Raw genomic sequence first — 27,533 nt, 5'->3', positions numbered from 1 at the left:
TCTCCCTCCGCCATGCCCCCTGCTTATGTGCTCTCTCTCTCTCTCTCCCCTTCTCTCTGTCAAAGAAATAAAATCTTTTTAAAAAATAAAATTAAATTAAAGTTAAAAAATAAAAGATATATCCCTCACCAGGAAAATTAAGTTAACTATGGCTACATTTGGGAAATTCAAAACTATATTTTTTAAATACCACATTTACTTCATTCATATATTGTTTCATCTGCCCAGTCTCATGATGAAGACCCTCTTATCCCGTTTTTCCTACTCAGAAAAGCTTTAATACTAACGCTGGAAGATAAAAATGGATCAACCTAGTAGGTACGTTTTATTGTTTTAAATTCCTTTCCAGCATATAAAATTAGGTAAGTGCCCATTGTTTGTTAACTGTTATTATAGTACAAGTTTATCTGAAAAAGTGTAAGAAAAGCTGAGGGACTGTGGTTTTGCAATTCATATCTTTAATTATCTGTATATAATTAAACTTTCAAATCTCTTGTGCACATCAACAAAGCCCCAAATTCCACAAGGCAGCCCTGGCAGCTTCTGCCCCCATTGCACCTGCAGGGTGATCCTAAAGAGGGCTTTCCCCCATAGACTGCAGGCAGACAACAGCGGCCTCTGGTTCATGCTCTCTAAATTCGGTGTGTCTACATGGTGAACACTTAAAAGGCTTACCTGGGAAGGAAACAAGACAGACATGGTCACCTAGCATACTAAAATATGCTCACACAAATAAACAGAGATGGTTGCTTTACCAGAAGAGCCACATAAAGTGAGTCACTAACAAATTATCTTTAACTCGGGTCATGAACATGAGCGTGTAATTTTTCAAACTTGACTACAACTGCATGCTGATACGTTAAGCCCAGAAACAGCTACATCTGAGCATTGTGTAAATCAGATAGATTATTAAAGCAGCACCTTGCTTAAACCTTCTGCCATGGAATAACTGGAGTACAGAATGCCCCAATATGAATAAAATCCCCATTACAAACCAGAGTATACCTATACACAGTAAACATTGCATAGTTTAATGGGAAGAGCAAAGTATGTCAGTTTCCTATCAACTATGGCGGATTTGTCCCAGGGATGGCAAAATATACATACAGGTCTTTGTCCTTGTCCAGCCAGACCCAAATGCATCTTCCTGGGGACACACCTGATGCGGTAAGGTGAATACAGACATGTGCTTAGGCTGGAGCCAAAGGAAACCCAGCACCTTCATGTCACAGAGAAGAGAGAAACCGCTTCTCTGAGGCCAGAATGTAGCTTAATCTTCTTGCATCACTCGTTTAAAAACAAACAAAACTACCTAAATTCTATCTATTTCTCAAGACCCTGCTCAAAAGTCACCTTCACAACAAAATCTGTGGTAAACTTCAGCCTTGATTCTTTCAATGACCCAAATCTTTCTTTCCATACTTAACTGAAACACACGTGGAGAAAGAGATACCCAGGTACACACATCACCTTTACTGCTAGACTGTGGACTCCCATCAGGCCTAATCCATAATTTATCTTGGCCCATGGTGGCAAGTACACACAGCACCCGGCACACGACAGAGATGCAATAAATATCTACTGACTGCATACGTGTTTTCATATCTTAACTGTGAAACAAAAATCAAAAAACACTGTCTCTGGCCTCATGAGTCAGACTAATAATGAAATTTAAGGGTATTAAGTAGCATGACAAAGGCTGGGCAGTAAGAATACAAATTAAGTAATTAGGGTGTACGAGGCACACAATATCACCATCCACATACACAGTATCCACCATTTGCAAAGCCCTTGCAAAACTATATTCTCACCATTTGCAAAGCCCTTGCAAAACTATATTCTCACAACTCTGAAAGAAAGGAATTATTATTTCAACTGTAATGAGTAAACTCGTTTCAATTCAATGAGTAAGCTAATGACTTGAATGACTCGGACAGGACCATACTACCAGCTAGTTAAATGGGAGAGCTAGAACTTCTTATAACAGACATAAGGAAAAAAAGGAACAGAAATGGGAAATAAAACACAGTCCTCTCTTCCAACCAACACTACAATGGGTGATCACAAATCTACCAACTCACCTTTTTGTGAAGAATTCATAAGAAAGAGAAAAAAGATTTGCAATGACTTTTCATTGGCTTTAATCCAAAATCAGCCACATTTTTTCACTAGAATTAGTGCATAGATCCTTAAATATGTCAAAAATGTAGAGAGAGCATAATATCAATACAATACACCCAACAGATATGAAACACAATGGCTCTTATCCAGTTAATTACTGTCACCTCTGTCTAACAAATTCCTTTGTTCTTGCACCTCCAAGTACAAGAAATACACGGTAGGTATTAAACTGTCACCCAGAGCAAGGCGGACGTTAACCATGTAAAGTGAAGAAGGCAACAGCACCTTCACTGTTTACAGTGCCAGTCTCACACAGGGGCAGTAACTCTTTGTTACACAGACAGGGTACCAAAAAGGCTGAGAGCACGACATGTTGCTTAGGATCATCCAATTGAACCTCCCAGCCTGGGCAGACAGCCGCCCCGGTGTCCCTGCCGGTGCGTAGCCCACTGCCGGGAAAGGGGAGTGAGGACGCCCAAGAGAATGGACACACTCAGGGAGGGACACAGGCCATTGGGAACCGTGTCCACCTTAACACATCCCCACTGGGACATGGGAGACAGAATTCAGTTTTGAAAGTGTCACTTGACAGCAAGTGGAGAAAATGAAGCAAAGCAAGTTTGGAATCCACAGGGAGGGGGGGGCTCGAGAATACCTCCCCAGGTGAGCAGACAAAAAGTGCAACAAACCCCAGCTCACCTCACTATTGTGGCCCCGCAGGTTGAAGTTTATTCTCTGTGGTGTGTTTCTGTCCCGGCGGCAGTGGCTCGAGGTGAATGTCACCCCGACAACGCCCCGGCCATTGCCCGTGGCCAGCCAGCCCTCCTCATAGTAGCGCCTCCGGCACACCGGCTTCTCCTTCTCACTCTTGGGAACACGCCCCTTCCAGGACAGGCAGAGGATGTTGGAGTCACTGCAAAGGACAGGCCCATGTTCCACTGCTGCATACATACTTTTTTTCAGTGAACTGTTTTATTTAAAAAGTAATGCTGAATGCTGAAAAACTGAAACCAGTTCTTTTCATGGATCAACTGACTGATGTGATTTCTGTGGTTGGCTTGTGTTGTTGTCCCCGACCCCTTTTAATGAAGACTGACCTAGATCTAATTACAAGGTCAGTATTTTATAAAGATCCACCAAATGCATAGTGAAAAAATTCCTCTAGAAAAGATGATGGCAGTCTGCTAGGAAAAGGTAATGCTTAAAAACAACATGCGTCCATTTTTATTTTCAAGTCCTTAGAGGAAGAGCGTCATTAACACGTGCTGATCAAGAAACTGGGTATTCTTCTTTTTACTCAACTTGGTTATTCTCATTCAGCCTGAGATTCCAGTTTAGTGTAATATGATTCCAGAGACAAAGGGTTGCAAATACATAGATTTCAAGTAACTTAAGGCTTTAAAGAATCCCTCGAGCTGGAATTTTCTCTTCAAAAGTTCAGATGCAGAGACAGAACACATGGGATCATCTTCTGAATCATCATTCTGAAGCCACCCTCTGGCATGTTTTCTCAACTAGACAAATTTCTGCTGCTGAAGCTGAAAAAGATTGCATAAAGGGAAAAAAAGGCACACAAACCGTGCAAAACAGACCAGAGTTTGTGCAGAGAGCAGTCCAAGCTCAGCAAGGAAAACAGACTCTCCCCACTGTTCCGAACCAGAAACTTTCCACCTCAGGGCCCGGCCTGGCTTCCCAGCAGGCAGGTTGCTGTGTCCTGGCGGAGAGCTGGGCTCCATCTGACTGGCCCTCCACAGACCAGTGCGTTCCTCGGTGCCATAGAGGCGGAGAGAGAAAACCCCTTCACTCACAGAGCCAGAAGGTTCTAAAGCTCTTGAAGTGGCACAAGTGTTCACCTTGGATGAATCTTAAATCCTCTCATTGACAAAACCGAGCCTCACTACAGGATTCTCTTCTGACCCGTCTCCTTCCTCCCTCCCCTACTGGCTTCTCCCCTTTCTGCTCCTAAAGATCACCTATTTTTCCATCTTGAAGGAAAAGACTAATCTCAGAATTAAGTCTATCAAGTACTCTTCCTCCTATATGGACTCAACAGGGAAGAGAAGCCCTTAAAATGCAAACACAGACAAGTGTCGGGATCTTCCACACCGTTTCCCTAAAGAGTCAGCGTGTTGTGCTGATGGGCACTCTCCTGCTCACATTCAGAGGTGCTTCCAAATGCCACGTGGAAAGTCCAAGGAAAAGAAGCTTTGCTTGGATGTTCCTTGATACTTATTTTGTAAATATTGGTTTCAGTTGCTACTTTAAAATATTATCCTACAGATATGGGAAAGGAAAAGGGAAATAATAAATTAAAACTTCAAGAATACAGTTAACTGAAAAAGGCAAAGGAACCAGTTCATCGTTCAAACTTGTCCCATCATACCTGACCTTGCTTTCCCGTAGTCATACACAGCCAGAGTTACTTCTCAGTCCAGAGTTTTGAAGTCTGTCCAAATCACCAAAAACACTGGAAAATAAAGTGCAAAACCCACTGCATGATGACGCCCGCGCTGCTTGACACCACGCTTCTCCCCTGGCCACCTTCTCACTTAGTTCCTTCTTTAAAATGCAGAGGTATTTTTGAGGCTTGAACTGTGCAAGTTTTTTTTTCTTCTTTTTGCAAACTTTCTTTACCCGTGAAGACCATGTGGAAAACTGACCATTAGTAACATATTTTTCTCCCCGGGCTCCTGAGCCCAGTAGTGTCAAGTTGCTCCATCTGATTCTTAAATTAATTTTCATCAGTTGTAAAACTCTTCAAGTGTGCACAAGAATGAGCCTGTCTTCTGGTGTAAATGTGTATGTGTACAAAGAAGGTCTTAGATATACACAGACATACGCTCTCCGATGGGCACCAAAGTGTCTGTCTTCCCAGTCATTTCAGGGACCATCTGATTAATCACAGCTTGAAGGCCCTGGAGTCTCACAAATCTGTAAAACAAGATAGGATATAAAAAAAAAAAAAACTTTAACACACTGATGAAGAGAGGTTCCAACTGAATAATTGCTGTAACAAACTGGGAGACCCCACTTTACACACACACACAGCCAGCTCAGAGACAGCAGACAACGTTAAGGAGTCTGAATGCCGTCTGCCAGTAGTTGGGCACATCTGAATGAAATAATCCCCTCCATTCTCCCACACCCTGCCGTCCTTTCTTTTTCTTTTTTTTTTTAATATATATATTTTTTAAGATTTTATTTATTTATTCATGAGAGACAGAGAGAGAGAGAGAGAGAGAGAGAAGCAGAGGGAGAAAGAAGCAGGCTCCCAAGGAGCAGGGAACCCAATGCGGGACTCGATCCCAGGACCCCGGGATCATGACCTGAGCCAAAGGCAGACGCTTAACCATCTGAGCCACCCAGGCGCCCCCCTGCCGTCCTTTCTAAGACTCTGGGTGCTGCAGGTGCAACTCTATCCCTCCCGGAGCCATCATCCTAGTTAAGCGGGCAATCTCAAAAAGGAGACTCAAGAGGCTCAGGCAAGTTATCTCACTGGTTTTTTCACTGCAGGTAAAAGCTGTTGCCTGAAGACACAAGACGCAAGGGCCTTTAAAAATGCCTCTATCCCTGAGTGCAGGCAGGTCAGAGCAAAGAACAGCTGTTTTCATAGCTTTTAAGTGGCCTACTAGTGATAAAGTCCTAGAGAATCCATCTCCAGCAAATCCACCCTCTCTTCCTTCCTACTGCCATCAGTCCAGGCCTGCATCACAACCATAAAAACACTGGACAATGCGGTCCCTAACATCCCCACACCATCCCACCTTCCAGAGGGCCCTCAGGGTGACCTTCCTAAATTGCAAGGCTATTTGAAGAACCTACACTGTTCTCCCCTGGCCCAGGCAGTCCCCTAGAGGGCTAGTTAAACAGACTAGCTCCACCCAAAACACCTGCCACTTAGAGTCTCTGCATTTATAACCAGTTCCACAGAGATGTTAACGCTGCTAGTCTGGGCACCGGGCTTTGCGAACCCCCAATCTGTGGGCTCACACCCCAGCAAGACCCTTCTCCTCTTCTCTGGCCACAGCCTCCGGGTCCAGCCCTGCCTGTGTTACATTGTGGCATCTGGCCATTCCCTGCCCCCCAAAGTACTGTGTCCTTCCTCTCCTTCATGTCTCCACTCCTTGCCAAGCCCCTACACACTTCCTTTAAAACCCACCTACAACAGCACCTGTCCTGTAAAGCCTCCCACAGCACCTTGCGCTACCTTCCGCAACAGAACTCATCATGCTGCATTCGAACACTCTTTTGTCTATGCTCCTAGAGGCTCGGAACCTATCTTTCTCAGTCCTGGCGTAGAGTTCAGTGTAAACTAGGTATTCAAGTAAAAGTTTATAGGAGGCAGGCTGGAGCAAGGCAGCAGCTACACATAATTTCCTTGGGATACTCTAATTCAGATGAGTCCTAGTACATATATTTTGTATGAGTCTACAAATCCAAATCACTAAATTCTCTCAGGACTTCTCTCAAGAAAGCACTTGTATCTGAGGGAAAAAAGTAAAAACAAATGCTATAAAATTCAAATTAATGCTGTGTTCCTCCTCCTAAAATGCTAATACCACTATATAATATAGCCTTAGTCCCTGTTCTGATGTGCGGCAGCCACAGGTGGAAAAAGCAGACACAACTTCTCAAGACCCAGCTATACATACACAGGTTTTAAACTATTTAAGAGCAGAATCCATGATTATTAAAGCATCCACATTATATATGACAGTGTAAGCGGTCAATTCCCCTGAAATCCTCCTGATGGGGGATCCATAAGGTCAAAATTATTTTCATAATAATACTAAGACACATTATTTGCCTTCTTCACTGTACTGACAATTCTATCAATGGTGCAAAAGCAACAGTGGGTCAAACTCAGCTCATTAGCACCAGTGAAGGCACCAAAATGTACCAGTACTCATGGGGTTTTGTAAAAATGCCAGTTTCACATAACAATATTTGTGATGCAGAGGCACCTGGGTGGCTCGTCGGTTAAGCGTCCGAATCTTGATTTTGGCTCAGGTCATGATCTCAGGGTCATGAGATCAAGCCCCAAGTGGGGCTCTGTGCTCAACGGAGAGTCTGCCTGATATTCTCTCTCTCCTTCTCCCTCTGCCCCTCCCCCCACCTTTCTCTCCTTAAATAATAAATTTATTTATTTAATTATAAATTTAAATAAATAAATTTTATTTATATAAATATATATAATTTTTTTATATTATTTAGAGAGGGGGCGCGGGGTGGCGCAGTAGGCTAAGCATCCGACTCTTGGTTTCGGCTCAGGTTGAGATCTCGGGGTCCTGAGACAGAGCCCTACATAGGACTCCGCTCTCAGTGTGGAGTCGGCTTGAGATTCTCTCTCCTCCTCCCTCTGCCCCTCCCACTGTGCTTTCTCTCTCTCTAAAATAAATAAATAAATCTTTAAAAAAGAAATAAAATAAATCTTTTTTAAAAAAAGAATATTCTTTATGCAGTACAAATTGTTAATTTTATTAAGTTTCAACCATTAGCACATGGTTGGTTAATATTCTGTGTTTCAAACTATCCAGTACCCAGAAAGCATCCCTACTGACTCCTGAAGCACAAGGGTGACACTGGGAAAAGCACCTGTGCTGTCGTGTAAATTGCAAGCTGAACTGATGTTTGTTGCACGGAATACCTGGAAAGAATGAATGACAAATTATGGTAATCCAGGCTTGGGTCTTTGGCAGACATTTTCTCAAACATGAACAAAGGGAGCATGTCACTTTAAGGAAAACCACTGACAGGATTTGCTGCCTATAACAAAAGTTGAGCACTCAAGTTAAAATGAGAACTTTGGGAAAACCAGTGTCTATCATTGTGAGCTTGACAGCTCCCCAAGATTTAAAGATATTCTGCATGCAACTGGAGGTAACGTTAACAAATGTGAATTTTTATATTGCATTTCATATTTCATAGTGTGTCAGTATTTGGGAGATTCACATAACTTAGTGAACCAATATTTTCCAAATGATCAATGCATGAGGATACAAGTTATGCTTGAGTAAAAGACCCATCAAGGTGCAAGAAAGACAAAAGGATTTTGATCTAACCAAGTACAAAAAATTCACCAGTAACATTTAAAATCCCCTACTGCTACTAACCTTTAAGAAGCTGCCACTTGTTAAGTTTTAGTATACTATCCAAAAAAATCCATGATTATCTGAAAGAATTATTAAAATATTTCTTCCTTTTCCAACTACATATCTGTGTGGTCAGATTTTCTTCATATATTTTAACAAAAACAGCACACTGCAATAGATTGAATGCAGAAGCAGATATGAGAAGCCAGCTACCTTTTACTAAGTCAGACATTAAAAGATATTTTGCCAAAATGTAAAATAATGCCACTTTTCTTGGTAAATGTTTTTAGTTAGAAAATATGGTTTTTTCATACAAAACATATTTAAAACATTTAGGATTATTATTTTTAAAGGAATTAGTAATTTTTTAAAATTTCTCAGTTTTAATTTCTAGTATGGTAAATATCAATAGCTAACATGCACATAAACAAAAGCTCTTGTGGGGGTCTTCAACAATTTTTAGGACTATGAAGGGTCCCCGAGACCAAGAAGTTTGAAAACCACTGATACATGCTAATTCTCCAAAATGTAAGCCTTCAATAACTATTATACTCAAGTATGTAGGATAAATTTCTGTAGTAAAAGCATAAACAAATGTGTTTCATTTTATATATGTGGTTATGGTTTTTAACCCAACTTTCAAAATTATAAAGCACTATGTAGGCTAAACAAATAAGGCAGGTATTTTAAGAAAAAATGACATACTACTTTATGATGACTCAAATGAGTAATGGACACAAAAATCAACAACAAAATACCACAGCTGTGGTGCCCTGGTCACTGAAAGGCTGGTACCTATTCTAGCGCTACCACGGACAGAAATCAGTGAGGCTGCACACTTCCCTTCCTTCAGTTCTGTGTACTCATGAGGATGAGAAAATGAAGATATAACTGATCAGCTTCTGAGAGCAGTTCGCTATCAATTCAACACTCCTAAGTAAAAGGTGTCTGGTATGGAAAGATTAAAAAACAACTATTCAACTGAAAGCAGGGATTCCAACAGCATTTTACACCCATGTTCATGGCAGCATTATTCACAACAGCCCAAAGGTGGAAGCCACCCCAGTGTCAACAGACAGATGAACAGATAAACAAAATGTGGTCTATACATACAGTGGGATATGATTCGGCCTTCAGAAGAAAGGACTTACTGGGGCGCCTGCGTGGCTCAGTCAGTCAAGCGTCCAACTCTTGATTTCAGCTCAGGCCATGATGTCAGGGTCTTGAGACTGAGCCCCTCACAAGATTCTCTCCCTCTCCCTCTGCCCCTCCCTGCCCCTTACATGCGCACATGCTCTCTCTTAAAAAAGAAGAGGAGGAGGAGGAGGAGGAAGAAGAAAGAACTTTCTGCTGGACACACGCTACAACACGGATGAACCCTGAAGACATTCTGCTCAATGAAATACCAAGGCAGTCAGTCACATAACGACAAATCTTGTAAGTACACTTTTATGAAGTACTTAGAAGAGTCCAATTCACAGAGACTGAAAGTAGAACGGTAGCTGCCAGGGGCTGGGGGTGAGGGGACTGGGGAGCTGTTATTTCATGGGTACAGCATTCCTGTCAGGATGATGAAAACATTTTTAGAGATGGGCAGTGGAAATGACTGCAAAATAATGTGAATGTACTTAAGGCCACTGAGTTGTCTAAAGTGATTAAAATGGTAAGTTTTGTTACATATATTTCACCTTAATTTTAAAATCAAATTAAGAAATTATTCTTTCCAAGACTTCTAAAGACTTTCTAAGAAAAGTCTTTCAATAATGGATTGAAAGTAAATACTCCTAAATTTGGCATTATGATATTTTTTACCCTAAACACTGTACTACAGGCCCGGACCTGCTTTTAGTAATTACAGCTTATTTTCAGACTCTTTCTATAAGCCACTGAAAAATCCATCCCTGCTTTTTGGAGATTACAATCTTAAATAATACATGTGTCTGACTGAATTAATAACCCAACAGTGGCGTAAGAGTCAGTAAACTTACAAGATTCTTCCCACTCTAACTTTCCACACTATCCAGTTCTTAATGGCAAATTAGGAGCCCCAGAATTTTGAAAAGTACAATTTAGGAACAGAATGGGACACTGTTCAGAAGAGGAAACCTTGCAGGAATCAGACACTCCCAGATTAATCAACCAACAAATCTTAACTGAGTATTATGCAAAAGCCCCTGTGCTGCATTCTCTGCCTCCCTTGTCTGTAATTAGATACTTTATTTTCAAACTAGAGTTACTTCACTATAGTTGATCTTGTTCTATCTGATTCCTACTTTCCACCAACATGGATGAAATTCACTAGTGGGAGGGGTGGGGAGAAAAATACATCTTTGGTTTATTTTTTAATCATCTGAATTCACGTTAGAGATCAGAGATAAAATAAATTAGGAAAGATATTTTCCATTTCCACGATTTTGATAGAAATATATCCACTGAAAGTTGTAAGAAAGCAACCACTCAGAGCGCCTGGGTGGCTCAGTCGTTAAGCGTCTGCCTTCGGCTCAGGTCATGGTCCCAGGGTCCTGGGATCGAGCCCCACATCAGGCTCCCTGCTCAAGCAGGAAGCCTGCTTCTCCCTCTCCCACTCCCCCTGCTTGTGTTCCCTCTCTCACTCTCTCTGTCTCCGTCCAATAAATAAACAAAATCTTTAAAAAATAAAGTAAAATAAAAATTAAAAAAAAAAAAAGAAAGAAAGAAAGCAACCCTCTGGGGTATTAGCTAAGACTACTGAAGATGTGAGTACTTGGCGAACAGGGATCTCACTGCTGACCATGTGCACTAGACACATTGCTCCCTGGTACTCCCTGCTATAGTAGCAGCAACGTGTACATGAGCCAAAACAACGATACCAACCTGAATGGACAGAGTGCATCAGATTCAAACAACAGAATTCCATAAAGCAATGTAAATGAATACAATATAGAACAACATGGGTGAATTGCCCAAACATAATGTTGAGCAAAGGGATCCCACGAAAAAATACGTACAATATGAATCCATAAAGTTCAAAACAGGCCAAACTAATTTCATCAGTTAAGACTGCATACATAGATAGTATAACTAAAATTTTAAAGGCGAGAAGGTAACACAAAGAGCAGCACAGTGGTGACCTTGGGGTGCAGACTGTGAATGGGAAGGGACACACACACAGGGGTGTTGCTAGGGTGCTGGCAATATCCCACGTTCTGACTGGGGTGGTGGTTATAGTGTGCTAACTCTGTAATTATTTTTTACTATCTATATGTCGAACATCTTCAACATGTATGATGTATCTCACAATGAACAGGTTTAATAGGCTATGAACTAGATGAGGCACCAATCCTTTGAGATTTTTAGAAAACTTAAATCAACCAGTAAGAAAGAATTTTAAAAATTATTATATCCAACCTTAACAAGCACTCTCCCAACCTACAATATCCCAATAAAGTACCAAAGACACTAAGTTCTCAAACTAAGAAGGCATCCACAAAGAAAATGCACATAAAATAAGTAATGAATGGAGATAAAATTTTAGAATAAAGTTCTATTTCTTTCTAAAGGATAAAAATTTAAGAGAATGGTTAGGCAGAAGTCTGAGATGAGAAGCAAAAAGTCAATTTCAGGAAAAAATATACAGATGCTAGATGAATACAAAGCAGAGAGAAAAAACACAGTAGAAACTTTTGAATAAAAATGTTTCAAACATCCTAAAGTTTAAGTTTTTGATTACAGAGTTGTCTGGAGACGGAGTGAAGAAAAGGAAAGGAAAATGAATATTCCTACGCGATGACAGAAATAAACCCATCCCAATTTCTCCTTTTTGCTGTCCCTCATCTACCGTCTGGGACTCTGCTCTATGGCCAGGTGGCTCTGCCCCTGCCCAGGTCTCCCCTGGTTGCCTCCTTTCCACAGCGGGCGGCAGACCCTGATCTCTCCATTTCTTAACTAAAGTAACTACGGTGACCTGCCTCTAACTACAGTCACTCCGTTCCCTGGGGAATTTTCCACAACCCACAAACATCCACCTAGCCCAAAGCAGTTCTAACTGGTTCCTAATTAGTTTCAATAGCTGCCTGGAGGCTAATTCAAATTTGCCTTCCAAGACTGCCTTTTAAGGCAGGGATACTCTCAGTAGTGACTGTCCCGTGGCTACCTACAGATGAACAAAACTCTATCTGCGAAAACATCACAACACCACTGCAAAGGTAATGGAGTTCAATCATGATCTAATATATTTATTGTGTTATCATTTTCCAGGCCTGAATTCTCAAAACATGCTAGTGAGATAATGAAGATGTGTGTGCATGGTTATGCCCAGGATTATTCAAAAGATGCGTGCTTACCACAAGTGTATTCATGTCCAATAATTTTCCCATTCACTTGCACCGTAAATTTTAGAGGTGCGTTCCTCAGAAGACTTCTGTCTTGTTCAGAACAGCACCAGCCCTTTAGATGTAGTACACGAAAGCGCTGTGCAGGCTCACATGGCAAGGGTCTTTTCTGCCTGTGGTAGAGCTATCTTTCTGTTTCATTCATCGTATCTACTAAAAAACAAACTCCTACACTCCAATCTTTATCTGCCCTGCAATACCCACCAGCACTGCATTTAAGTAAATGTTCAGTAAGGTACTAAGTATGCTACAGAGCTCAGTCTTCTAAGCAAAAGGGAAATAAATGCCGACTGATGAGATTCTCTGTACAGACCCTGGGTCAACACCAGCCGCTCAGAATCTGGGTCTCCCGAAAGCCTACGGCTGAAAGCCTAAGGCTGACAGGCACCGAAGTACCTATGAGTGAAGAGTTCAAGGGAGGAAGCTGGGGGTCCACTGCTGTGCTCAGAGAACAGCAAAGAGGTACATTTTCAATGAAAGCTACTCCCTATTTATTTTCTATGCCTGATTTCAACAGCCAGTTCTAAGAACATGAACATCTATCTATACACAGAAGAGGATATGGAGGCTGTAAGACAAACCTCTTGATTAGCAGTTTCAATGAGAGTGGGGGCAAGACACTTCTAAGAATGAATGTGTACCTGAAACCTGGTTGTCGAAATACTGCGGTGCCATATATAGGGCTCACTAGTATCAAAGGTCATGTGCCTTACTTAAAAAAGGGAGACCATTTTATTATTTTTCAAAGTGATAAAGACTGAAAGATATGATAATTCCCAGTGTCATACAGGTGTAGAGAAATGGGAAAACAATGTGGTGATATAATTCAAGAGACTTAAAATGGGGGCACCTGGGTGGCTCAGTCGTTAAGCGTCTGCCTTTGGCGCAGGTCATGATCCCGGGGTCCTGGGATCGAGCCCCGCATCGGGCTCCCTGCTCCGCGGAAGCCTGCTTCTCCCTCTCCCACTCCCCCTGCTTGTGTTCCTGCTCTCGCTGTGTCTCTCTCTGTCAAATAAATAAAATCTTAAAAAAAAAAAAGGCTTAAAATGTTGCAAACCTTTTGATTCAGCAGGTCTACTTCTGGAAATTTATCACAAGGAAATAATGTTGAATCGTGCAAAGATTTAGCTGTAAAGATTTCCACCACAGCATTTTCATATACTGATTCAGTAAGAGTTGGTACAGACATAAAAAGGAATCCTATGCAACCACTAGTAATCATACTGTAGAAGACTATGGAGTAACATGGAAACACGTTCTCAATAACTTATGTAAAAAGTAAAATTACAGGTTATACTTCCAGGATACTTGAAGGGCTTGCCCACTACTATATCACTAGATCTTGGGTAAATTACAACAGACATAGTTTTTTGTTGGACTTGCAGGAAAGTATGAGAAATCTCCAAGGAAGGCACAAACATATGAAAAAGCCAGGGTTATCTGGCAAATGCACATGTGAGACACATATATGTCCAGAATTGTCTGGACAAATGTAGATATAAACACTGGAATCAGAATTAGGATGCCTCATCATCCCAGTTTGCCCAAAACTGTCCCAGTTTTACCCTGGAAGTCCCATATCCCAGGAAATCCCTCTGTCCTGGGCAAACGAGACAGTTGGTCACCCTATCACATATCCAAACTTTGGTCCAACCTCAAGGTGGAGAGCCTGAATCACACACATTCTGCAGGGCCCCCAAAGGAGGCTAACGCTATCTCAGACTTCTAGCACTCCACGGTTCTGGGTTTGGAGCAAATGCAAATCTTGTCTGCATGAAAACATTCCCAACTTAGGACCTAACGATTCCCACAGATGAGGTTCAACCAAAAATCAGTTACCAATCTTACAAACATACAAAGAAAAGAAGTCATCTTTAAAAAAAAAAGGGGGGGGTGTGCCTGGGTGGCTCAGTCATTAAGAGTCTGCTTTTGGCTCAGGTCATGATCCCAGGGTCCTGGGATCGAGCCCCGCATCAGGCTCCCCGTTCCACGGGAAGCCTGCTTCTCTCCCACTCCCCCTGCCTGTGTTCCCTCTCTCACTGTGTCTCTCTCTGTCAAATAAATAAAATCTTAAAAAAAAAAGAAGTCATCACAAGTTGTCTGTAGAAACAACAAATTTAGATCCCTTGGATCCAACTTCAGAAAGTGAAATGAACATAAACAGAATTTAAAATAATTTAAGTTTAGAATTTAGGTTTGGATTTCTGGGTTCCAGTCTTCCATAAAAGCAGCCTAGAAATCATCACTCTGTCCTAATAAGAAGTAAAAAGCTAAACAAACAGAAAAATCAACTCTTCTGAGATCTGTAAAAAACGTGAGTCACCCACAGCACCTAAAACTGGAAAAGTCCAAAAGGCTAATTCAACGAATTACACTTATCAGAGCAGAAACCAGTGAGCTAAAACCTCTATGGAAACCAGCCCCAGGGTAGGGAAACCTGAACTGTAATTGATGGACTGCTGGTGGTTCAGTGTGGCCAAGTTTGAGAGAGAAAAACATCAGGGGACCCAGCCACTGGGGCCCCTAGACTCTTGAGTTTTACCTCCAGGAGCTCACTAGATCCCCATGGTAAATATCAGAGGAAAATCGCCTGTGCTTCCAGCAGGGGAAAGGGAAAAGAATCGTTTTGAAATACACCAGAGCATTCTGTTCTTAAAAAGGTTTGCCTTCAGGAAAAACTATTTAACCAAGGTATAACCAATCAGGATTTTATCAGAACCTAAATGACCTGAGTGAGGGGGAGAAATACCCAACTCCAGCCCATTCTAGGCCATTCTAGCCACCCCGTCCCATCTAAGAGGGATGGGGGAAACCAAGAAAAATATGTGAAGCCCGTCCAAGGCAAAGGCCCACTAAAAGATTGAGACCCAAAGTTCTGGGGATGTAATACACAGCATGGTAAGCAGAGTTAACAGCAATGTGTTAGATACTTGACAGTTGTTGAAAGTAAATCTTAAATGTTTTCACCATGAAAAAGAAATGGAAATTATGTGAGGTGATGCAGATATTAACTAACCCCACTGTGGTAATCATTTGCAATATATAATCATTGTGTTATACACCTTAAACTTATACAGTATTATATGTCAATTATATCTCAATAACACTGGGAGGAAAAAAAGAAACTCAGAAGAAAAGAGGAGAAAAAAAGCACAGAGAAATTTTGGGGAGTGATGGAACAGTTCCATATTTTGATACGGTGGCGGTTACACAACTGTTTACATTCGTCAAAACACACAGAACTGTGGCGGCGCCTGGCTGGCTTCAGGCAGTAGAGCATGTGACTCTTGATCTCAGGGGTCATGAGTTCAAGCCCCACGTTGGGCATGGAGCCGACTATTAAAACAAAATGCATAGAACTATACACTAAAAAGGGTACTTTACATATTTTTTAAGATTTATTTATTTGAGGGGTGCCTGGGTGGCTCAGTTGGTTAAGCATCTGCCTTCGGCTCAGGTCATTATCCCAGGGTCTTGGGATCAAGCCCCATGTGAGGCTCCCTGCTCAGCGGGGAGTCTACTTCTCTCCCCAACTCCTTGCACGTGCTCTCTTGCTCTCTCTCCCTCTCGCTCACTCTCTCTCAAATGAATAAATTTTTAAAGATTTATTTGAGAGAGAGAGAGGGCATGGGAGCGGGGGGGGGGGTAGTGGGGGCAGGGAGAGAGAGAAATCCTCAAGCAGACTCCCTGTTGAACGCAGAGCCTGACACATAGCTCCATCCCAAAACCCTGAGATCATGACGTGAGCCAAAATCAAGAGTCAGATGCTCACACAACTGAGCCACCCAGGCACCCCAGATACTTTACATATTTTTTAAAATAGTATCTGGCACACAGTAAATGCTACACAGTAGAAGTGATTATTAGTGTTGTTGTTGTTATGTATCAGGCATTAAGTTGGGTGCTGAAAAGACAATTTTAAGTAAATACAGATATTTACTTATATATTATTATATATTATATTATACTTCTATATATATATACTTCTATTATATATATGTAATATATAATATATTTACTACCTTCAAGGAGCCTATGGTCCAGTGGTGAAGACTAGGCATTAATCATGTAATTATGGCTATGACAAAGGCCACAAGGAAAAAAGTTATGGTGTTCTGAAAACTTCAATCTGAAGGAAGAGTATCTGTTAAATCCTGGAGGAAGGGGTGGAGGAGGAAAGAGGAGACGTTCCATGCAAATGGGACAGCATGTACAAAGACCATGGCAGAAGAGAAAACAACATCTGTTCACACATATATCTACAATGAGGTATCACTTCACACTAATTAGGATGGTTAGTATACAAAAAAAGTGTTGGCAAGGATGTGAAGAAATTGTACTGTGGTAGGACTGCAAAATGGTAGAACTGCTATGGAAAACAGTATGGAGGCTCCTCAGAAAGGTACCGTAAGATCCAGCAATTCCACTTCTAGATATACTCCCAAAAGAACTGAAAGCAGTACCCTGAAGAGATATTTGCACCCCCATGTTCACAGAAACATTATGTACAATAGCCAGGGGGTAGAAGAAACCCCAGTGGTCCATCAGATGAATGGATAAATAAAATGTGGTACATACATATAAAGGCATATTATTTGACCTTAAGAAGGAAGGAAATTCTGACACAGGCTACAGTGTAGATGTACCTTGAGGACATTACGCTAAGTAAGACAAGCTACTCACAAAAAGACAGGTAAGTTATTCCATTTATATAAGGTACCCAGAGTAGTCAAATTCACAGAAACATAAAATAGGACGGTGGTTGCCAGGAGCTAGGGGGCGGCAGGGAAGGGAGGTTGTTGTCTAATGGGTACAGAGTTTCAGTTTTACGAGATGAAACAATTCTGGAAAACTGCTTGCTCAACAATGTGAATATACATACTTAACACTACTGAACTACACACCCTAGACATGGTTAACGTGGTATATTTTATGTTATGCATTTTTTACAATTAAAAAAGAAGAAACATGTTCACACACACCCACACAGAGATGTAACCATACGACTATAGAAGGCTTCTCCTCCCCCAACACCTTACCACCTATTTACAACAGTTCCTTTTCACCAGTACATTATGTCCCACTACCAAGAAAAAATTACAAGACATATTAAATGACAGAAAACAAATTTGAAGAGGCAGAGCAAGCATCATAAGCAGACTCAGAAATGGCAGAGATGCTGGAATGATCAGACCAGAAAGTTAAAACAACAATGATTAATATGCTAAGGGCTCTAATGGATAAAGCAGACAGCATGTAAGAACAGATAAGCAATATAAGCAGAGACATGGAAATTCTAAAAAAAAGAAGAAAAAGGAAATGCTACAATCAAAAACACTGAGAAAACAAACACTGTAACAGAAATGAAGAATGCCTTTGATGGGCTTATTAGTAGACTCCACACAGCAGAGGAAAGAATCTTCTTACTTGAGGATATCTCATTTGAAACCACCAAAGCTCAAAAGCAAACAGAAAAAAGACTGAAAAAAAACACAAAAAAACAAAAACAAAAAAAACCACCATATCCAAGAACACTGGGACAGCCACAAAAGGTGTGACACACATATAACAGGAACACAAGGAGAAGACAGAGAGAGGGGAACAGAAGGAATATCTGAAACAATAATGACATATAATTGACAATTATATGTCAAATTAATGTCAGACACCAAAGCACGGATTCAGGAAGCTCAGAAAACACCAAGCAGGGAAAATGCCCCCAAAGCCATATAGCTAGGCATCACTTTCAAACTACATAAAATCAAACATAAAGGAAAAAAATCCTGAGGGAAACCAGAGGGAAAAAATCACTTCACCTATAGAGAAAGAAAGACAAAAACTATACTCGACTTCTTCTCAGAAACCACACAGGCAAGAAGAGAGTGACGTGAAATATTTAAAGTCTTGAGAAAGACCCATCAGCCTAGAATTATGTACCCTGTGAACTTAACCCTCCAAAGGTGAAAGATAAAGACTTTCTCAGGCAAACAAAATTGAGGAAATCTGTCACTAGGAGCCATGCCTTACAAGAAACATTAAAAGAAGTTCTTTACAGAGAAGGAAAATGATAAGAGGTCAGAAACTCAGACCTACATAACAAAAGAGAATCAAAGATGCAAGAAGTGAAGGTAAAATAAAAACTAATTTTTCTTATTCTTGGGGCACCTGGGTGGCTCAGTTGTTGGGCATCTGCCTTTGGCTCAGGTCATGATCCCAGGGTCCTGGGTTTGAGCCCCGCGTCAGGCTCCCTGCTCCACGGGAAGCCTGCTTCTCCCCCTCACACTCTCCCTGCTCGTGCTCTCTCTCTAGCTGTCTCTCTCTCTCTCTCTCAGATAAATAAAATCTTTAAAAATTTTTTTCTTATTCTCTACAGATAAGTTTGTTCATAATAATAATACCAAAAATGTATTCCATTGTGTGTATGTGAAAATGTACACATGCTTATAAGTGAAATGAATGACAGCAAAGACCCGAGGGACAGGAGGGAGGGATTAGCATTATTTTGTTATTATACGGTATTAAAACCACCCATTAAGTAGTATAATGTTATTTGAAAGGGGACTTAGGTAAGTTATAAACATACAAGCAAACTAAGACAACCATTAAAAAAAAGCAAAAATAAGCATAACTGATATGCTAAAAGGAAAGGAAAAAAGGGAATCATATAAAATGCTCAATTAAAACCACAAAAGACAGTAAAAGAGTGGAAGACGAAAAAAACAGGATCAAAGGACAAAGGCAACAAATAGAAAACAGTAAGAAACACGTGGGTACTAATCCCACTGTATCAGTAATCCCTGTGAACGTCAAGGGTCTAAATGCACCAGTTAAAAGACACATATTGTCAGAGTGGCGCAGACAACAAGACCCAACCATATATTGTCAAAAAGAAACCCATTTTAAATACATTAGACACATACAGATGAAAAGTGAATGGATAAAGACATACCATACCAACACTAATAAAAAGAAAGTGGGAGCACCTATATTAATTTCAGACAGAGTGGACTTCAAACCAAGGAAAGGCATCAGGACATTAAATAAGGGCATGATGTAATGATAATGAGTCAATCCCCCCAAAAGACATAATCATCTTTAATGTGTATGTACCTAACAACAGGGCATCAAATTACATGAGGCAAAATGGTAACACTGCAAGGAAAAAGAGATGAATCCACTTATACTGCACACTTCAACCACTCTCTATCAGAAATGGACATATCCAGCAGGCAGAAAATCAGCGAGTTGGAACTCAACATTACCATCAATCAACTAGATATAATGAATATCCATAGACTATTTCATCCAACACCACCAGAATACACATTCTTCTCAAGTTTACATGGAACACTCACCGAGATAACCACATTCTGGACCATAAAACACACCACAATAAATTTCAAAGAATAAAAATCATTTAATTTCTACTCTCAGTCTAAGACTTTTAAATTAAAAATCAGTAACAGAAAGAGAGCTGGAAAATCCCAATACTTGGAGATTAAACAATATATTTCTAGTGACACATGGGTCACCGAAGAAATCGCAAGAAAAATTTGAAAACATTTTGAACTAAATGAAAAAGAAAACACAATTTAAAATTTGTGAAATGCAATGAAAAACAGTGCTTAAAGGGAAATTTATAGCACTGAATGCATATATTAGCAAAAGATCTAAAATTAACCACCTAAGTTTCTACCTTAGGAAACTAGAAAAAGAAGAGGAAATTAAATCCAGAGTAAACACAAGAAAAGAACTAATATGAATTAGAGCAGAAATCAATGAAACCGAAAATAGTAAATCAATGGAGAAAAATCAACAAAATCAGAAACTGGTTTTTTTAAAAGACTGATAAAATTGAATGCCTCTAGGGGAGCCTGGGTGGCTCAGTCCGTTAAGCATCCGCCTTCAGCTCAGGTCATGACCTCAGGGACCTGGGTTTGAGCCCTGTGTCAGGCTTCCCGCTCAGTGGGGAGTCTGCTTCTCCCTGTCCCTTTGCCCCTCCCCGTCTCCTGCTCTCTCTCGCACACATGCGCATTCTCTCTTTCAAATAAATAAATAAAATCTTAAAAAAAAAACTGAGTGCCTCTAGCCAGGCTAATAAAAAAAGGGAGATGACACAAATTACTAATATTAGAAGTAAAAGAGGGGACATCACTACAGATCCCATGGACATTAAAAGGATAATCAAGGAATACTATGAACAATTCCATGCCCACAAATTTGATAATCTAGATGAAATACACCAATTCCTTGAAAGACATAATCTGTGAAAACTTACACAAGAAGAAACAATCTGACAAGTCCTATATCTATTAAAGAAATGGAATCAATAATTAAGAATACAAAACAGAAAGTACGAGGTCCAGGTGGGTTCACTGGTGAATTCTACCAAACAGTTAAAGAAGAAATTATACCAGTTCTCTCTAATCTCTTTCATCAGAACACAGAAGCAAAGAGAATACTTCCTAACTTATTCTATGAAGCCAGAATTACCCTAATACCAAAACCAGACAGAAACATTACCAAAAAAGAAAACTATAGACCAATATCTCTCAGGGACACAAATACAAAATCCTCAACAAAATATTAGCAAACTGAATCAAATAATGTATGAAGAGAATTAAACACCATAACTATGGGGAATTTATTCCAAGCACACAAAGCTGGTTCAGCATTCAAAAACGAATTAATGTAATCAATCACATCAACAGGCTAAAGAAAAATCACATGATCATATCAATCAATAAGTGCAAAAAAAAAAAAAAGCATCTGACAAAATCCAACATCCATTCATGATAAAAACTCTCAGTAAACCAGGAAAAGAGGTGAACTTCCTCATGTTGATAAAGAATATCTACAAAAAACATTCAGCTACTGAATGGTGAGAAATTCAAAGCCTTCCCAATAAGGTGGAGAACAACACAAGGATGTCCTCTCTCAACACTGTACAGGAAGTCCTAGCTAATGTAATAAGATGAGGAAATAAACAGTATACAGATTGGGAAGGAAGAAATAAAGTACTTGAAATGTTTAAAGGAATGAAAAAGGAAGCAATAAGACATGATCTAAAATGACCAGAGAGAACCAAATAAAACTTTCAGAAAAGGAAAACCTAATCATTAAAACTGAATGCAATATATGAGCACAACATCAGCCAAAAAAGGGAATTAATGAAATGGATCTAATAGCTCAAGAACTCTGTGAAATCTTTTGTAGCACAGAGAGACATGGAGATATAAAGGAGAAATTAAGAGAAATGAAAGACAGATTGAGGAAGACCAATTTAGTTGGAATTCCAAAAAGATAAGAAAAGAGAAAATGGAAAATATCTGAAGACATAATGACAGATTTTGCCAGAACTCATGAAAGATCCATAGATATAAGAACCATAATATATACCAAGCAGGATAAATAAAAAAGAAGTCCATACCTGGGCACATTTTAGTAAAACAGAGAAGGGAGTTGAAAAGCAGCCAAAAACAAGACTGGTACTTCCAAAGAAACAACAATCAGACTGATAGCAGACATCTCACGGCAACCATGGCATCAGAAATCAATGAACTAGTATCGTTAAAGTACTGGGAGAAAATGCAGAATTAGATTCCAGACATACAACAAAGAATTATATACCCAGAAAAAACTGTCTTTTAAGAATTAATGTTGAGGGGCGCCTGGGTGGCTCAGTCGTTAGGCGTCTGCCTTCGGCTCGGGTCATGATCCCAGGGTCCTGGGATCGAGCCCCACATTGGGCTCCCTGCGCGGCGGGAAGCCTGCTTCTCCCTCTCCCACTCCCCCTGCTTGTGTTCCCTCTTTCGCTGTGTCTCTCTCTGTCAAATAAATAAATAAAATCTTTAAAAAAAAATAAAAAAAAAATCTATAAGAATTAATGTTGAATAATATGGCATTTAAAAAAAAATAAAAACTAAATTTTAAAACCAACTGACCTCACAAAATAACTTCTAAAGGATACTGATCAGGTTAAGAGGAAAATGACTCAGAAAGAAGGTCTAAGACAGAAGAAGAAACAATGAAAAAAACACAGTTAAACATACAGGGAAAATAAACTGTCTTTTCAAAAAATAACAGCAATAACAGCAAACACTTATACAGTACTTGTTAACTGCTAGGTATAGTTCTAAATGCTTTTAGGCATTGCATTTCTCATTTAAAAGCCTTAGCTTTATGACAAAGTCCTTTTATTGGCTACACTTACAGATGAGGAAATGGAGGTACAGGAAAGGGAAGCACTTTGCCCAGCATTACTCATCCACTAGGGGCAGAGCTGGGATTCAAACCAGGCTGCCAGGGTCCAACCCATGTGTTTAAACACCAAGCTATGTCTATCTATTTGGGGGAGGAAAGAGAAAATTCAGAAAAAAAAAAAAAAAAAAAAAAAAAAAAAAAAAAAAAAAGATAACTTTATCAGAAGAAGGATGACCAAAGCTAAAGTATTCCAAGACCCTTTTACTGTTTAGGAGAGTGGTTAAAATGCAGATTAACTTCCCACTTGATTAGTTTAGGTAAGCATGGTGAAATTTAAAGGGCAATCACTAAAAGACCAGAAACAAAGGTGGGAAGAGATCAAGGCAAGACATTACACCTCAAATCAGTCCCCTGATAAGAGGAAAAAGAAAAGGCAGAATATGCAAATATATCAGTAATCACAACACATCAATGATTTAAAAATCTATTCCTGATAAAGTATCAGATTACACAAAGAAAAAATTACAGTAAACCGCCCCAATGCAGTCAAAAATCCACATATAACATTTGACTCCCCAAAAACTTAATTACTAATAGCCTACCATTAACTGGAAGATTTACAGATAATATAAAGTCAATTAACACATATTTTGTGTTATATATCTTATATACTTTATTCTTATAACAAAGTAAGCTAGAGTAAAGAAAATGTTATTAAGAAAATCATAAGGGGGGACGCCTAGGTGGCTCAGTTGTTAAGCATCTGCCTTCAGCTCAGGTCATGATCTCAGGGTCCTAGGATCAAGTTCCGCATCGGGCTCCTTGCTCAGAAGGGAAGCCTGCTTCTCCCTCTCCTACTCCCCCTGCTTGTGTTCCCTCTCTCGCTGCGTCTCTCTCTGTTAAATAAAAAAAATAAAATCTTAAAAAAAAAAAAAGGAAAATACATTTACAGTACTGTACTGTATTTATCGAAAAAAATCCACATTTTCATCTGCTCCCACGATTACAATCTGAAGAAAAAAAAAGTAAACATTTAGAAGATGTGAACATCACAATTAACAAACCTGGTCAAGGGGCACCTGGGTGGCTCAGTCGGCTGGGCATCAGACTCTGGTTTTGGCTCAGGTCATGATCTCAGGGTCGTGAGATCAAGCCCCACATCCATCAAGCTCTGCACTCAGTGGGGGGTCTACCTCTCTCTTCCTCTCCCTCTGCCCCTCCCCCTGCTCACACACACACACACACACACACACACACACACACACACACACACACTCTCTCTCTCTAAAATAAAATAAATAAATAAAATCTTTAAACAAACAAACAGGGAAACCTGGGTAGCTTAGTCAGTTAAACGTCTGCCTTCAGCTCAGGTCATGATCCCAGGGTCCTGGGATCGAGTCCCTCGGCGGGTTCTTTGCTCAGCGGGGAGCCTGCTTCTTCCTCTGCCTGCCACTCCCCCTGCTTGTGCTCTTGCTCTCTCTCTCTGACAAATAAATAAATATAATCTTTAAAAATAAATAAATGCACATTCTTTTCAAGTACACAGAACATTAACAAAAAGTTACATCAAGTCAGTCTCAACATATTTCAAGGAGTGTCCCAGACACTTATTATATGACTTAAAACTATTTTTTTTAAAGATTTTACTCATTTATTTATTTGAGAGAGAGAATGAGAGAGAGAGAGAGAGAGAGCACGAGAAGGGGGAGGGTCAGAGGGAGAAGCAGACTCCCCGCCGAGCAGGGAGCCCGACGCGGGACTCGACCCCGGGACTCCAGGACCATGACCTGAGCCGAAGGCAGCTGCCCAACCAACTGAGCCACCCAGGCGCCCTGACTTAGAACTATTAAATGCCAAAAAAACCTATTAAGTTAAAAGCGATTACAAAAATATGAATTATAAAAACATCTGTTGGAAATTCTTAAACTTAAGAATCACATTTCTAGGGATGCCTGGGTGGCTCAGTCAGTTAAGTGGCTGCCTTCAGCTCAGGTCACGATCCCAGAGCCCTGCAATCAAGTCCAGCGTCAGGCTCCCTGCTCGGTGGGGAGTCTGCTTCTCCCTCTGTCTGCTGCTCCCCCTGCTTGTGCTCTCTCTCTCTCTCTCTGTCAAATAAATAAAAACTTTTTAAAAAAAATATTAAAAGAAAAAGAAACACATTTTTATGAATAACATGAAACAAAAGAAAAAATCATATTGGAAAGTTTAAAATACTGAATATTACTTAATATACACCAAAACATGTCTGCTACAGAAAAAGCATACTTTGTGGGAAATTTATTTCCTTAAATGCTTGTAATAGGAAAAAAAAGAAATATTGTAAATTAAGGAGCTAAATGTCCAATTAAAAACTACAGCATAAACCAAAAGACAGTAAATGAAAGAGATAAAAACAGAAACTCATAAAATAGAAAAAGTCATTAGAGAGGCTAACCCAAGCCAAATGTTGATTCTTCAAAAAAAGTAATCAGAGACACAAACCTCTGACAAGATAAAAGAGAAGCCCAAACAATGCTGTAAACAGAAAAGGGGTATAACTGTAGATACAGTGAAGATTAAAGAGATCAAAGAATATCACGAACAAGTTAACACTAAAAAAATTTGATAACACATGAAACAAATTCCTAGACAACATAATTTGACAAAACTAACTCAAGAAGAAAGATAAAGTCTAAACTGCTCCATAACCATTACAGAAGATGACTCAGTAGTTTAAAATCAGCCCACAAAGAAAACACCAGGTCCAGACATTCTACAGATAAGTTCCACCAACATTTAAAGAACAGACCACAGCAGTATTACAGAAACCTCTCCAGAGAAAAGAAGTTATAACACCCACAACTAATTCTAGGAGGCTACTATATACCTTGACACCAAATCAGATATGGAGAGGGCAAGAATGGAAAGGCAGTATCACTCACAAGTTAGACCTAAACTAAGCATTAGTAAACCAAATGGCATATAAAGAAAATTGTGACCAAACTGCGTTCATCACAGGAATAGCATTCATCACAGCACTTGACCTCATTTCTGCCTAAGGACCCCCTCCCCAGACTGTCATTTAGGGATCTTCACAGAAGAGACCCACACCTATCTTTTCAGCCTATTTTCCACCCTTACCTCTAAAAATTATGCTCCTTTCAAAGCGTATGTTCTGCTTGTACACCAAGCCCCAAACTTACCCTGCTGATTACAAAGCTCATTCCAAATCCCCCCGGTTTGAGCCATCTTTCCAGATGCATCTTCAAAAATCCCCACTCCATACGCCTTTGCTGGCCTCTTCCTACTGGGCATGGACTTCTCCTCTTTAATCTTCCCAGTACACTTTTCTATCTTTTTTAAGTTGTTCATTCAGTCTCCACCATACATACCGTAGGCATCTGAGCCTCTATGTTCCCCATCAGCCTGGGCGTTACTTAGGGTAGGGACTTTTCGATGCCTGTTGGTCAAGATGTCTTTTACAGTGTATATACATTAAGTACTCAACAAATGTATATTCAATTGAATAAAAGTGCTTTTTTTTGTATGTGGTGTTAAAAATGTTTTCCCCTAGGAACAAATGATCCTATATAGCAATAAAAATGTTTTCTCAATGATGTTATAAATTATATTTTTTTAATAAGCCAGTAAACTACAGGAAATCTTTCCTACTGCCACCGGCAGAGATAAACAGACTCATACACGCACAACTCTGGTCACACAAATGCTACACAGTTTAATACACTTCATTCACCCTGTAATTTGAATCCAGATCTGTCTGGATCCCAAACGTATATACTCCCAGACTGCCTTCCTAAGACTTTTGTCCTGGTCTATCTTTCCTATTATGTTGTGAATCTTCTGAAAGAGGGAAATACGTCTTCTCACTGAATCTCTAGACCTACACAAGAACTCAGTATTTGCTAAGGGAATGACAATTAAATGCAGGAAACCCTTCCAAGAGCAACAGTCTGTATCCTCACAAAGTAATAAACTGAAGGTCCTAAATGATCCATCACAGGTTCTATTATATTCACTATCCTCTGATTAAAAAGGGAACTGCTTATTTTGGAAATGTTTCCATTAAACAAGCTGAAAACCTGGGGGCTCTTAAAAGGCTACGTTCCAGTCATCTAAAACATTAGATAATCTTAGATGACAGGAAATAGGTCAAATATAATTATATCATAAATAAAATTGGTCTTGAAATACTAATAAATATTTTATTTATTTATTTATTTATTTATTTATTTATTTAGAGAGCAAGCGGGAGACCAGCTTGAAGCTCCATGTCAGGACCCTGAGATCACGACCTGAGCCAAAGTCAAGAGTCGGATGCTCAACTGACTGTGCCACCCAGGTGCCCCTAATAAACACCATCATAATATAAACCTCAGTGAGCTACGAATACCCCCAAGCTCCTGCCAATGACCCTTTGGCAGTGCGCAGGCGGCATCAGCACACTGACGCTGACCAGGAATGCTGGCGATACGGGATCTGGATCACAGATGCGTGTCAGTGCAGGACAGTCGAACCAGTTACGGCCCAGCCGACTAGCAAGAACAAACAAGTGTAGGTGTAGTGAAGAAATTACCCTCCCGGTCACAGCTACAGAGGAAACACAAAATATAAACAACTTCCTTCGTAAAAAAGAAGAAACATAAAAATAACCACCAGAGAAAAATAAAGGATGTGGCGAAACAACTGTACATTAGGTCCCCCTCCCACATTCCAGAGTCCTGGAAATTGTACAAAACAGGTACAA

The 27,533-nt window shown here is 40.1% G+C and overlaps 1 protein-coding gene across 10 annotated transcripts in view; it reads right to left on the bottom strand.

The window, feature by feature from the left end:
* The window catches only part of TULP4 (TUB like protein 4), a 228,948-nt gene that overhangs the window by 162,751 nt on the left and 38,664 nt on the right, over window positions 1–27,533 (bottom strand). For 5 of the 10 annotated variants that reach the window (XM_025866390.2, XM_025866396.2, XM_073894164.1 and 2 more), the window contains one exon: window positions 2,821–5,052. In XM_025866390.2, the coding sequence (XP_025722175.1) occupies window positions 2,821–3,072 (252 nt within the window). In that variant the 5' untranslated portion in view covers window positions 3,073–5,052. Of the gene's footprint in view, window positions 1–2,820; window positions 5,053–7,716; window positions 7,740–8,234; window positions 8,258–24,119; window positions 24,242–27,533 lie in introns of those variants that run through there. The other 5 variants (XM_073894169.1, XM_025866393.2, XM_073894167.1 and 2 more) reach the window with 5 other exon arrangements.

This window comes from Callorhinus ursinus, unplaced genomic scaffold (genome assembly GCF_003265705.2).
Source record: "Callorhinus ursinus isolate GAN/ISIS: 27379988/994484 unplaced genomic scaffold, GSC_fseal_2.0 scaffold6, whole genome shotgun sequence".
NCBI classification, from domain to species: domain Eukaryota; kingdom Metazoa; phylum Chordata; class Mammalia; order Carnivora; family Otariidae; genus Callorhinus; species Callorhinus ursinus.
This window is presented reverse-complemented; position numbering and strand designations above follow the sequence as displayed.